We start from the raw sequence: 13,612 nt of genomic DNA on the forward strand, positions 1-13,612 counted from the left end.
TACGTGTTGACTAATTAAAGTGGTTAAAAGAAATATTAACAAAATAAATATTATCAAGTCAATAAATATATAATTGAAGAGAATAAAAACCATTATAAATATTTAATAGTACTCGATAAAAAGTACATTGAAAGTAAATTTAAAAGAAAGTTGAGACATCAACGTACTTAGGTATAGAAACGAATTCAATCAAGAACGATTTGTCTAATTAGCCATTATAATATTCATACGCATACATTTGAACTGGCTATCATTTTCTTTGGAGGGAAGAGGCAAATTAAATCTGTATTCTATAGAAAAACAGTCGGTTAAAATAAATACTTCTTTTGCAAATCTAAATGCATAACACATAGATTAAGTTAGTAATGATGAAATGTCTACGTGGTTATTTTTTATAGCGGCGTTTGTTTACTGTAAGTAAGTAAATTGGTCGATAGCAACCGAATAGGAATAATTTCACCCATTTATGTAAAAAGAAGTTATTACACACTAAAGCCTCCAAAATGAGTATGTCAACAACTTTAAGGTTCGAACTGAACACGGGTAACAATATGAAGGATGCGTTTCTAAAACAACAAGAAAGGATTCAGGTAAAAGTATACAAACCTGTTTCGAATTTTCTCAGATATATATTTTAGGAAAGATAGCGGAAGAGAGAAAGAATGAGAGAGAGCGAATCAGATAGACAGGAAGAAGAAAAAACTCCTTAGTAGTATGCCAATCGTGAAGTGATTGGTTATGTGTCATGTGTCTGCTTCTGGATTTGATCTTTTCAATAACTATTCCTTAGAACTACTGTCATAAGGACTGATAGGGTTGAAGTTTTAGTTTACCATATTATCAACAATTTTGCAATATCATATAGTGCATGGAGTACGTACCTTCCAAATTCAGAAAAAAAACATGATACAGTGCATTTTTACGTCATTTTTTGTATTTAATTTTATGTGTTGATAAAATGATGTAACAATGCACTGGTGAGAAATGGTGCTTGGCATGTACTGGTCGCATGCCAGTAGTTAATTGTTTTTAAACGGTAGTATACATTTAATTATACAATTCCCTTTGCATAGGGGCCTGAACATATACAGGTAGATAAACAACTTTATTTGACTTGCAAGCATTCATAGTTTATTATACACAAATTATGCACAAAATATATTTTCACATACGAATGTTTTCTTGTAACAATTCTCAAAGATTATAACTCTATGCATAGTTGACATATTTCCTCCTTTTTTTGTAGAAAGATGAAATGATGGCAGAAAGAGAAAACATTGTAAGATTGTAAGTAAACGGAATCAGATTTAATTTGATATATAATGATCAAATATAAGAGTATTTTTTATAATATACATTCTTGTCTATTAATCCTAAATTTGTGATAACTGTGTTTCAATCATAAAATTAGTAATGGATCAATTTTTTAAAACGAATTCATGGGTTCCATACACTCACAAATATTCAATTTACATTCCCAACAAATTATGAAACTCCATAAGACTCATGACTGTATCTATTACATGTATATGTACGATTGAGCAAACCAGCAAGATTTAATGCCCATGAATCTGGAAATAATTTCAAATAGAAACAAATCAAAACAAAAATATATACTAGTACTTAACATTGTATAGTGGTGATTTTAGGTAGAATGCCCAAAATGTGAGGTAATAGACATTCTTTTATTAATTTTATTAATCAAATTTTAATTTTAATAATGTATACATGTATATTGACATGTACATGTATATGTGAGAAAAAAAATTGTTTTAACCAATATATCTTAGATTAGTATACCTATACATGTACAATGTATTTGGAAGACTGCTTATAAAAACAACGTATACCGGTATATGATTTCACCTGTTGTATATTGGATCTTTTAATTAATATGCTATATATTTATCTCAAAGACCTTGAAACCTGCTCCCTTCCACAGGACTGTTAAAGCTGAACACCGCTCGTAAATAGGCACCGTCACACAGATACCTGGTATATAAACCCTTTGATTTCGTTACACCCGATTGCACACCTGAACCTCGTGGCCGACATGTAGTATTCCTTTCGTGGTCTTTAGATTTTATGCATTTTTTCCTATCTTATGTTCATTTTCTGTTCGTAAATAATGCATTGACCAATTTATTTGATGTTAGTATTCTCATGGCTTCAAAAAGGTGCGTAAAATTTGATAATTTCATCGCGACCGAGTAACACGGCGAGGCAAAATGTACGTCCACACAGGTGAGACCTCTACAGCAAAGTACTTTGAACTGTTTAGAGGTCTGTCCCTTATATAAGGGTTGTAGGGACAGCAGTGATAAAAGAGAAATATGGCGGACAGTGGCTATTTACGAGCGGTGTTCAGCTTTAATAAAGATTTTACAGTACCCCTATAATTAAATTCTGGTTTTCTAACTGATTAATTAAATTGTTCATATTTAGAGAGAAAAACACCAACTTGCGAGCAGAGTGGAATGAGAATTTAGAAAAAGTTTCCTGGAATAAAAGAATCCAAAATGAAAACAAAAAAATTCAAGATGAAGTCAGACTTGCTGCAAAGGCAGCTATTGCGGTAAGTTTAAATAAAGCTTATTCAGTTAATTAAACTTGTACTATACCAATATCTTGGTAAGTTCAAAAGTTTATTCAGTTAAACTTGTAATTTGCCAAGGGAGGATAGGCTAGTTGGTTGGTTTGTTGGAGTACCAATATAAATTCAAAAGGTGGAGGAGGAAGAGGGTAGCAAAGATTTTTTCTCTCAGATGACCTATTGTGATCCATGTTAGTCAGCTCATCTTAACATCTGAATATATTCTTGAAAGAAGTCCTCACTTCTGTGTATTGGATCAGTTCAAAACTCCAAACTTGTTGGTGAAAATTCACTGGATATCAAAATGTATATTTTGTATTTACATGGGCATAATATGCAGATTTTTAGTTAAAGGAATTATCAGGCTATGACATGAGGTCAATGTATTTACTGGTAGTTGTAGTTTGATAGAGAAATATATCATAAATGGATAATTCAATGAATTGAAAATAGTAAAGACCTGGGGTCTATACTTGGGGGTAAGGGTGGGTGGGGGGGGGTCTTGTATACAAGCACCTGTGGATGAATGTAGTACTCTTTTAGGTTAGTATGCTTGGGCTATCATCACTGTATTCCCTCCATAATTTATTAATAGAATTTCTTTATAAGGTTCAAGACTCCAACTCCATAACCAGGGTATCTTCTAGATGGTCGCTAATTAGTTTCATGTTTATACATGTAATACACTCAGGTGACTGTTAAGGCCCTTGGGCCTATTGTTTATAGTTTTAAGATGTGCAAAGTGATCTGAAAAATGCAGCTACAAATAAAATTAAACATGAACATGTGAACTGAATTTTCTTATCTTTAGAAGTTTTGTGTTTTTAGGTTCGAAGGAAAGCTCTGCAGCAACTTATCCAAAAAGAGATTGACATGTATGAGCAGGAACTTAGCTTACTGGGTAAAACTTTCTTCAAACAAAGGATATGAATCTCTACAAGTCTGTTATCTAGGACTATCACTCTGGCTGTGAAACTTTACTTATTTGTAAATGAGAACTGATGGAATTCTTTGTGAATATAATCTGTCTCAAAGAGGGGTATATCAAAACATTTTCCAGCATTATAAACTATTTTTTTCCCTGTCGATATGTGCCTGTTTTTCCATTTTTTTTTTTAAATTGCCTTTATTGGTTGCAAGTATAATATTATACTGCTGAAAATGTATTCTTTATGACTAATTTATTCTTTCTTAAGCTTATATGTTGTGTGCCTTATTTACTTTTCATCTTGATTATCATATTTAATGAATTGATTGAATTTTTAAATGTATTTCATAATGCCATATAATATATAGCTAAACCACATTGTTTATGTCACTGTATGGTTTTTTTTACCCAAATCTTCATGAGATGTACTTTTCAAAATGTGTAAAAAAGTTCAAAATTTATTCTTAAATAAATATTAATGATTGAATATACACATTGTGCTGAGACTCGGGTGGTCTTTAATGATTACAGAACTTTCAGAAATGTCAATCTGTTTTGTTGACTCTTGAAATAAAAATTGATATGTTTCCATATGTTACAACAATGTAGATTTGTATGTGGTATATTCCATAGAGTGGTGAAAGTACAATATACTGTAAACATATTATATTAAGCATGTTTGATATTTGGCGGAAAATTATTTTTTAACAAGTTAGCGTGGATTTAAATAAGATGTTTTTTAATGTGCTTATTCTTATACATATATGCATGGCAATTAGCGATGCTTGATTAAGTGGAAGCAGCTTACTGCCAAAAACGCTTTAAAGAACACGGCCAAATGTAATACGTTTACAGTTGTGCGCGCCAAAAGTCCTAATGAGAGCCTTCAAAATTTAAATTGCATTGGCCAAAGTACAATATCCAGATATATTATACAATTACAATCTTTCGATGAGGTCAATTTACCTAAAGAGAAAATCAACCAAGGACAAAATCCATGCAAGGTTGATATACTCTCATTGGGTCTATAAAAACATAAATTGACCACTATATGCCAAACGGTTGTAATTGTTTTGTTGTAACAAATCTAAAACTAGTATTTCTCATGATCATATCAGTAAAATACTTGGTTCACCATATTGCTTTTTTGACATCATAATATCACACCAGAGCCTGCAAGGTTCAACACAATCATGTGACAACAATTGACTAATCATATCTGGGGGGGGGGGGGTGATGTAATAATTCCTGCTGCTTCGAGTATGAATGTACCTGATCTTATACTAATGATAGTGTGAATCTATTTAATAAGAGGTGCTGAAACAAATAAATTGCCCCTTTTGATACAGAAGCCAGATGTACCAGTGTTATATATATTTTGATACTGCGAAATATTGAACTTGGTTTCAAAATATTACACGATATTATACAATATTTTGCAGGGTTCAAAATATATTACACAGGTACTCATTCATTGGTTAATGACTCCTACAGTACAGTGCACCAATTCACAGCATAGTGTAAATAATGATTGTATGCCACAATGGGAACAACTTCTTACAACTTATCTACCACCCTCTCCCTTTCCTATATTTCCCAAATTGTGCAATATCCTGAATACTGCACCATCTACCCATAAATCTCCCTATCCAAGCATCGTAAGTAAAATAAATGTAATGCGCAGCAGAGCAACTCATATACTAATATTTAGCTGATAATTAAGGTGTTATGGGCTACCTGTCAATATTAATGTAGACAAAAGTACATTATAATCAAAATACTTTCACCATTTCAGAATTTTCAAATTTCATGATATTTAACCAAAAAATTTTTGGAAAGGTAAAAATTATTTTAAAATATCAGTGGGATTCAACGCGGGAGTTAGATTGATAGCTAACCCTCAAATCCATTGCGCTATGCTGTTGGGAAAGAAAAAAATATACTTGATTTTATTGTTTTTATCGATAGGAAGTAAGTCATCCGATACCACCTGAAGGTCCATGAGCCTGTATTTCCGGGTTATCCCCTTGGAATATTGTGCCTTTAATTTGACAACATTGAAGGGTTTTTATCCAAGGATTTGTGGCTTTTTGACACATGCACTTGGCCTTATAAACATATCTTTTTTATAAATAAATATGTATAGTTTCCCTTACTATAATTTTAGTAAGGGAAAATATCTATCATTAAAAAGAAATGTTTTTACCTTCAGTTACCAGTGCTCTAAGAGTACTGTATACAGTGTTATTTTCGCCCTGTGTAATTTTCACACTTCTTTACTTGCAAGCAGTTTTGTCCTGTCTTGAATTTGCCCAGACTTTGTTGTGTTTAAAGAAGGATAATTTGAGACATTGGAATTCGCCCAGTCTTAAATTTGCATGCCCACGGACAACAAGGGTGAAAGTGGTGAAAATGAAACAGGGGCAAATATTTCCCTGTATACTGTATTAAAATGTGTAATTTAGGCCCCCAAATATATATGCAAGACAAATACCAATAAAACCTTAAACACAAAACAATGTCATAAACTTTATTCAAGACATGCAATAGATTTTATAAATTAAGTAAAATAATGATCTGAACAAACTCGAGGTTAAGCTCTTGGATGAAAGGAAAAACATTTTTACATGTAAAATTACCAAATTCAAACCTCTTAACTTTTACATCTGTGAACACAAAGTATATTACAGCTGTAATGATGACCAAAGATTTTGTACACAAAGGAGACTACATCAGAGATTCTGAAAAAATGCAGTAGACCTTATGTTGCAAATGTACAATGATCCTTTGAATTTATGCCTGAAATAAATAAACACAACTCTTTGCTCCAATTATAAACAAGAGGCCCAGGGGCCACATCGCTCACCTGAGCAACATTTGCCTTAATTCTGATCAAATTAGCATTACAGTATCAAAATATCTTGACAACTAAGTACAGTAGATCTTGCTAAAAAAAAATTGAAAATCTGCCAATTTTTATCCACCTCTTTCTTTTGGTAAATACCAAGCCCCTTTTGTTGTTGTACCTGTAAGATGATTTTTCTCTTTTCCTATATACCCCCCCCCCCCATTTTGTTGCCCCACTTTTCTTTAGGGTATCATGGTTTCATCAAACTTATATCTGCATAACCTGTGCTTTCACACTAAGTACTGAGTTTTGGACCGAAAAACTTTCCCAGAATATTTTTAAAGATTTTCTCTATACATGTTAAAAATTCAAACCGCCATCACGGCCCCGCCCTACCACTAGGGACTGTGATTTTGAATTTACACTACCCGAGGATGCCTCTACACAAGTTAAAGCTTTTCTGGCCAAAAGGTCTTTAAATAGAAGATTTTTAAAGATTTTCTCTATATATTCCTATGTAAAACTTTATCCCCCAATTGTGGCCCCACCCTACCCCCAGGGATCATGATTTGAACAAACTTGAATCTACACTACCTGAGGATGCTTACATTTAAATTTGAGCTTTCTGGCCTAATAGTTTTTGATAAGGAGATTTTTAATATATATTCCTATGTAAAAATTGATCCCCCCATTGTGGCCCCGGGCGCCCTTCCCCCATGGACTATGATTTGAACAAACTTGAATCTACACTACCTGAAGATGCTTCCATTTTAATTTGATCTTTTCTGGCCTAATTGTTTTTAAGAAGAAGATTTTTAAAGATTTTCTCTATATATTCCTATGTAAAAATTCATCCCCCTATTGTGGCCCCACCCTACCCCCGGGGACCATGATTTGAACGAACTTGAATCTACACTATCTAAGGATGCTTCCACTCAAATTTGAGCTTTCCTGGCCTAATAGTTTTTGAGAAGAAGATTTTTAAAGATTTTCTCTATATATTCCTATGTAAAAATTCATCCCCCTATTGTGGCCCCACCCTACCCCCGGGGACCATGATTTGAACGAACTTGAATCTACACTACCTGTGGATGCTCCCATTTTAATTTGAGCTTTTGTGGCCCAATAGTTTTTGAAAAGAAGATTTTTAAAGATTTTCTCTATATATTCCTATGTAAAACTTTATCCCCCAATTGTGGCCCCACCCTACCCCCAGGGACCATGATTTGAAAACTTGAATCTACACTACCTGTGGATGCTTCCATTTTAATTTGAGCTTTCCTGGCCCAATAGTTTTTGAGAAGAAGATTTTTAAAGATTTTCTCTATATATTCCTATGTAAAAATTCATCCCCCTATTGTGGCCCCACCCTACCCCCGGGGACCATGATTTGAACAAACTTGAATCTACACTACCTGAGGATGCTCCCATTTTAATTTGAGCTTTTGTGGCCCAATAGTTTTTGAAAAGAAGATTTTTAAAGATTTTCTCTATATATTCCTATGTAAAACTTTATCCCCCAATTGTGGCCCCACCCTACCCCCAGGGACCATGATTTGAACAAACTTGAATCTACACTACCTGTGGATGCTTCCATTTTAATTTGAGCTTTCCTGGCCCAATAGTTTTTGAGAAGAAGATTTTTAAAGATTTTCTCTATATATTCCTATGTAAAAATTCATCCCCCTATTGTGGCCCCACTCTACCCCCGGGGACCATGATTTGAACAAACTTGAATCTACACTACCTGAGGATGCCTCCACACAAGTTTTAGCTTTTCAGGCCAAATAGATTTTGAGAAGAAGATTTTTGAAAAATACCAACAAATTTTCAATAATTCTCAATTATCTCCCCTTTAAAGAGGGCGTGGCCCTTCATTTGAACAAACTTGAATCCCCTTCACCTAGTGGTGCTTTGTGCCAAATTTGGTTGAAATCTGCCCAGTGGTTCTTGAGAAGAAGATGAAAATGTGAAAAGTTAACGACAACGACAACGACGACGACAACGACAGACAACGGACAAATTGTGATCAGAAGAGCTCACTTGAGCCTTTGGCTCAGGTGAGCTAAAAATGCATCAAACACTGATCATAGATTCTGAATGAGTAACAAACTGTGATCAATTAATACATGTACCAGATTAACTCTTACTTCGTTTAATATCAAGGTTAATAACGATTATTTGTTGATCTATCAATTTTGGAAGTACCATCAATATGACATTACAAACTTTGTTTCATGCATTTATAAACAATATAAATTTAATCAATACAAATTCTCAAGTTTTTTAAAAATTGAAATGCAGACTATACCAGTACTTGTATCAATAATTAGATTTAAATACACATGCATTTTCCCATCATAAGTACAAGCATTTTTCCATCTACCAGTTATTGAGTTAATATGTTTATACATGTATTGAATAAATCCTAAATTACATGCAAAATATAAACTTAAGATCTGAATGTTTATCTTGTTCAAATATTCTGTTCAAATCATTTCAGTTTGAACATATGCCTAAACATCAAATCTGCCAAAGTTTTACTGATGCAATTTAGTGAATGACTGATTTTGACTACTAACAAAAACTTAAAAACAGAAGTTTTCTTCATTATACCATACATATCGCTGGTCATCTTGCCTGCACTGGTTATTAAGTCTAGTAGATACTGCACCAGTACTATGGATATGAAATTCAAGGCTGATGCATAAATCTACTTATATTTCTAAAGTTGCAGTCTTTTACTTTATGTAACTACATGTATACCTCTGAATAGCAAGCCACATACCAAGAAGCCTCAAATATGAAATTTTAATTAAGTCTTGTACATACATAGTTTGCAAAAAAAAATCCCAGTTATCAGTTAACATGGTTAAAGTATCTGTAAAACTTGTGCTTTGTAGTTTAACAGAGAAATAACAACGATGGTTCGAGATTGCAGAATGTGGAGTGTGTTAAAAACTTGTAAATCCGAAATACACATTCATGTGTCAATCAAATGAACTTACAAATGAACACAGTATCATATGGCAAGATATATATTGCAACCAAAATCAGATTCATTACTTGTTGAATCTTAAATCTTTTTTATTTGTTTTTAATTACCTGACCTTGAAAGTACTTGTACACAAGATACAGAACTTCATTATCATTCTGCATTTATCAATAAGTACAAATACATTAGTTCAAATTAAGAAAAATATGATTAAACTTCTACAGAGGTTGTTGGCTTTGAACACATACATATTACAAAGAAATTTGTATATCACGAAAGTCCACTAAAAGCCTTCTACAGTGCTAACTGTTCTGAGGATGGAATAAGCACTAGCTTTAACTAAACTTTAAGGCATTATATAATGCATTATTGTGTATTGTCCATTGGCTAAAAAATAATTCAAACTAAAACATTATACAAATTCACATTATTTTACTCGACAACTAGATTTCAAGAAGAAAATTCTTCAAAGATTTCTGCAGATACCAGTAGACTGAAAACAATGAAAAGCGTAAGTTATATCATTTTGTTAGCTGATTAATTACAATACTTTTAATACATGAGACAATAAAAGTTTAATTACATTTTATTTATTCATGAGTTAAAAGTATTAATACCAAACTTAAACCTTAATACTTATTTGTTAAAAAAACTAGTGAGTTGATTGTGAGGAGCTATCACTTCTTTAGGTAAAACGGCAATTAATACAAGGCAAATTTACTCGTTCATACTGGAAAAACCAAATTCTAACATAAAATGACCCATTTGCTACTGGCCAAACAAATAAACAAAAAATGCAAAGATATAAACATATGGCTAACTCACTATGGAAGCAAACACTACATGTAGCAAATTTGATTAAAGCTTTGATTCTAGCATGTCCACATTGCTATCACAGTGTATTTATCTCCCCTTTCAATGCTCGGGTTGAGTTTCTTTAGTGGAAAACACAGGTATATGTTGTATTGGATTCCTCTTGAAGTGGACAACACAGCTACATTTTGTATAGATTCCTCCTCACACACATCAATTATGGGATTTATCTCTGACTAGACAATTCTTGCGTATAAATACTGATCCTGTGTAGATCCTGTGTTTCTTGAATCCACATCAATATGAAATATTCTCATATAAATGGAAGTAAGTTGCATTGCATTACAGCATTTTTTGTAGTACCATGAAAACAATTTCCGTGCTCAACCATAACACAAATGTTGAGTACACACACACAAACAGATAGACACATGTACTAACACACGCACATACTCCGGTATGATGCATGTTTCCATGGTGACACTTATTCAAAATGGCAGAAGTTAAAAACAAAAAATTTTTGAATGACTTGGGCATGTTCCAGTAATAGAATATGACCTGGAATAATCTTCTTTCACAGTTCTCCCTCAGAAAAGACTGGAATTAACCAGTTTGGATTGATCCAAGCCAATTCACACTGCTGTAAAGTTTCATACAAAATATCCTAAAATCCAAAGTTGAATGCGCATGCATTTACCTAGAAGGAAAAAAAAATTGTCATTGATGAAAAAAGGAAGCTATAGTTTGACTTCATTCCAACTTTGTACATTACTGTAGCCAAGTGGTCATACATGCAACAAAATATCTACAGAAGGCAATTCATATAGTTACCTTCTTTTGATTTGTTTACAATGACTTTGCACACTGATATTTACTTGATCACACATTTGCCTAAACATGGCGTTAATATCACTTAAGTAATGAATTTTGATACATGTACTACATGTACATATCTTGATTTGAAAATAAATATTAACAAATTCTGCTGAAATTAAAGTATTTTATCATCTCAAAAGATTATAAGAAACAGCGTTAAAACATATGTAATGAAAATATTCTTTCGTGAACTGTACCTGATGGAATATGACATTTTATCCGAGTAATGTGTTTTTCTTTCCCCCTTTCTGAGATAAAAAAACACATACAGCTTGTTTGATAAAAAATTCCATCATAAATTATTTCAGATCATGTGTTGATTACAGGTTATATGACTGAATAAAGAAATGTCTGTACTACTACCTTTGTTAGCAAGATCCTTGATTGCAGCTGGCAGAGTATTTTTTCACCTGATCAAAGACTTCACACCACTCTGTAAACCTAGCTTTCCAGGCATTCTCCATGTCCTCGTTTGCTAAATAAAGCAACATGGTTTTAGTTTAAATATTTCAATTTTTGATACATTCCTTTTTTACAAAAACAGAGTTCTAGATTGGGCAAACAAAAAGTCCAAGGTTTGCAAGGGTACCTGAGTATAATACAACCTAATACATTTAGTGATTCACATGAATTAATAGATCTGTTCAGTCAAACTGAAAGACTGCATTTAAAACATGAATATGGAACTTCAAGAGAAGCAAAACTTCAACAATTTTCTTATCTTTTAATCCTGGAAGATATTTATCTATTTCAAGGATTTTATCAAGTTTCTTTTCCATGGTATAACAATACATGCATACATAGTTTTAATCTCACAGAAATATCAACTCTCACACAAATATCAATATTCAATGAACCATTGAATTTTGAGAGTGTCATTTTTTTGTGGATTGCTAACTTTTTTTCACAAGTTCATGGGGACATATGAGAGGTTTAGCAGACCAACAGGTACAAGTACTTGTACGTGTAGGTTACAAGTTAGAACTACGCGTACCAGCTCACATTACTTTTCTTGTTTAGCAGTTGTAACGTGTACCTGTACATGTAAATGTTTTCCTCTCCAACTAAGCTGAGAATTTTAGTCACAGTCAAAAATTAAGAATTCTGCATATGTTAATTTTATTATACATCATTGTTTACATATGTATATTTTTATTTATCACAGATGAATAAAATAACAGAGTCATTGCATGTTTTGGAGGAAGAGATATGTGTATCTAATCTCAAATAACATATTAAATTTTAATGAAAATTTATGTTTGTTGACATCAGTATTCGCATTAAATATTCAGGCTTAAGGAAAATAAACATATTTGTTAAAATAAATAGCCAACAGGGAAACAGAAGCTACAAGTTCCACCTTTTGGGTACTTTGCAATTTACAGATATGTTCATTCAGGTACATACATGTAGAAATTCATCATTACACAAACTGATGACGTAATGCACATATTTTCCTTTCTACACGCATGCATACACGTTGGTTTGCTAAACCTCTCTATTATCAAGTATTTACATGTATGACTACTGAATCAAAACTGTGAACCACAATTCTGGAAGATGTAAATTCATGGGTGAGGGGTATACCCACAAAATCCATGAGAAAATTAGTATGGGACATCCGTTGATATCAATGTGGATTAAAGTACATGATAACTAAAATACTTTCACTGGTTTAGAATTTTTAAATTTTACAATACTGTAGAAGCAGAAATATTCGTTGAGGATTTAATTTCGTTATTTTCGTTGGCAGTAGAAATCAACAAAATTAAATCCTTGACGAATTTTTAACCAAAGTAATAATGAATACAAAGATATTATGATGTGACGAAATTAAATGCCAACGAATTTTATTTGGTTTAAAAAACAACGAAATTTTGACCCAACGAAAATATGTGTTTCTACAGTATTTAACTCTTTTTGGAAAGGTAGAAATTTTAAAATGCCCAGCGGGATTCGTACTCATGACTTACAGATTTGTAGTGATGCCTTTGGATCAAGTTAATGCTTATGTATATTTATACAGAAGGTTCCGCTTAATCTGATAGGCAATTTATCAGAGAAAAATTATCAGATTAACCGATTATTAAATTAACCAATTTAGCATTTTTGTGGTCTTTGATTTTGGTAAATAATAAAATATAACTTGTTTCAAGACTTACTAGTAATTTATCAATGAAAAGATATAATCTGTATGTCAATAGTTTGAAATGAAATAATTTACCTTGCATTAGCAATGAGATAGCATTTAAGACTTTATTTTGTTTGTAAATGCTCAAAAGAAATTGTTTCTCTTTATTACGATGGTTTCAAAGTGGCCACCATTTTGACAGGAAGTAGAAAAGGAAATGGCTAATTGTCAGAACAGTTCCTCTTTTCACCTGGAGAATTTATTTTAATTCTTTTTCTGTTATATAAAATTAATAATGCATGGTAAAAAATTATTTAAATTTTATTTGTTAAGTTTTCTACCCCGATGTAAAATTGAAAGTAATCAGAATTTCCTCGATATCACATGTTCCAAAGCCAGTCACTTTTGATTCAGAAATTACATGTTTA

The 13,612-nt window shown here is 32.4% G+C and overlaps 2 protein-coding genes across 11 annotated transcripts in view; one reads left to right on the plus strand and one right to left on the minus strand.

Annotated features, from left to right (window-relative positions):
• The first annotated feature begins 395 nt into the window (after nucleotides 1-395).
• LOC105346956 (cilia- and flagella-associated protein 141) lies at nucleotides 396-6,178 on the plus strand. The gene is made up of 4 exons (XM_011455771.4): nucleotides 396-590; nucleotides 1,247-1,287; nucleotides 2,446-2,575; nucleotides 3,422-6,178. Exons 1-4 carry the CDS (start codon nucleotides 504-506, stop codon nucleotides 3,521-3,523), a joined length of 360 nt encoding a protein of 119 aa, XP_011454073.1. The 5' UTR covers nucleotides 396-503; the 3' UTR covers nucleotides 3,524-6,178.
• The window catches only part of LOC105323811 (semaphorin-2A), a 44,140-nt gene continuing 36,565 nt past the window's right edge, over nucleotides 6,038-13,612 (minus strand). For 7 of the 10 annotated variants that reach the window (XR_010714703.1, XR_004601546.2, XR_004601547.2 and 4 more), the window contains 3 exons: nucleotides 11,417-11,528; nucleotides 11,251-11,301; nucleotides 6,038-10,874 (listed from right to left, as the gene is read on the minus strand). Coding sequence is in view for 2 of the 10 variants with exons in the window: in XM_034469548.2 (XP_034325439.2) it covers nucleotides 11,422-11,528 (107 nt within the window). In the remaining 8 variants the exon portion in view is untranslated. The remainder of the gene's footprint in view (nucleotides 10,875-11,250; nucleotides 11,302-11,416; nucleotides 11,529-13,612) is intronic. The other 3 variants (XR_004601555.2, XM_034469548.2, XM_066087749.1) reach the window with 3 other exon arrangements.

This window comes from Magallana gigas, chromosome 6 (assembly GCF_963853765.1).
Source record: "Magallana gigas chromosome 6, xbMagGiga1.1, whole genome shotgun sequence".
NCBI classification, from domain to species: Eukaryota; Metazoa; Mollusca; class Bivalvia; order Ostreida; family Ostreidae; genus Magallana; species Magallana gigas.

Bases quoted from the DNA above. Each gene is read 5' to 3' on its own strand.
- LOC105346956 (XM_011455771.4), top strand. From the start codon at position 504: ATGAGTATGTCAACAACTTTAAGGTTCGAACTGAACACGGGTAACAAT. The intron at 591-1,246 runs GTAAAAGTATAC...CTTTTTTTGTAG, and splicing joins AACAACAAGAAAGGATTCAG to AAAGATGAAATGATGGCAGA. The intron at 2,576-3,421 runs GTAAGTTTAAAT...TTGTGTTTTTAG, and splicing joins CTGCAAAGGCAGCTATTGCG to GTTCGAAGGAAAGCTCTGCA.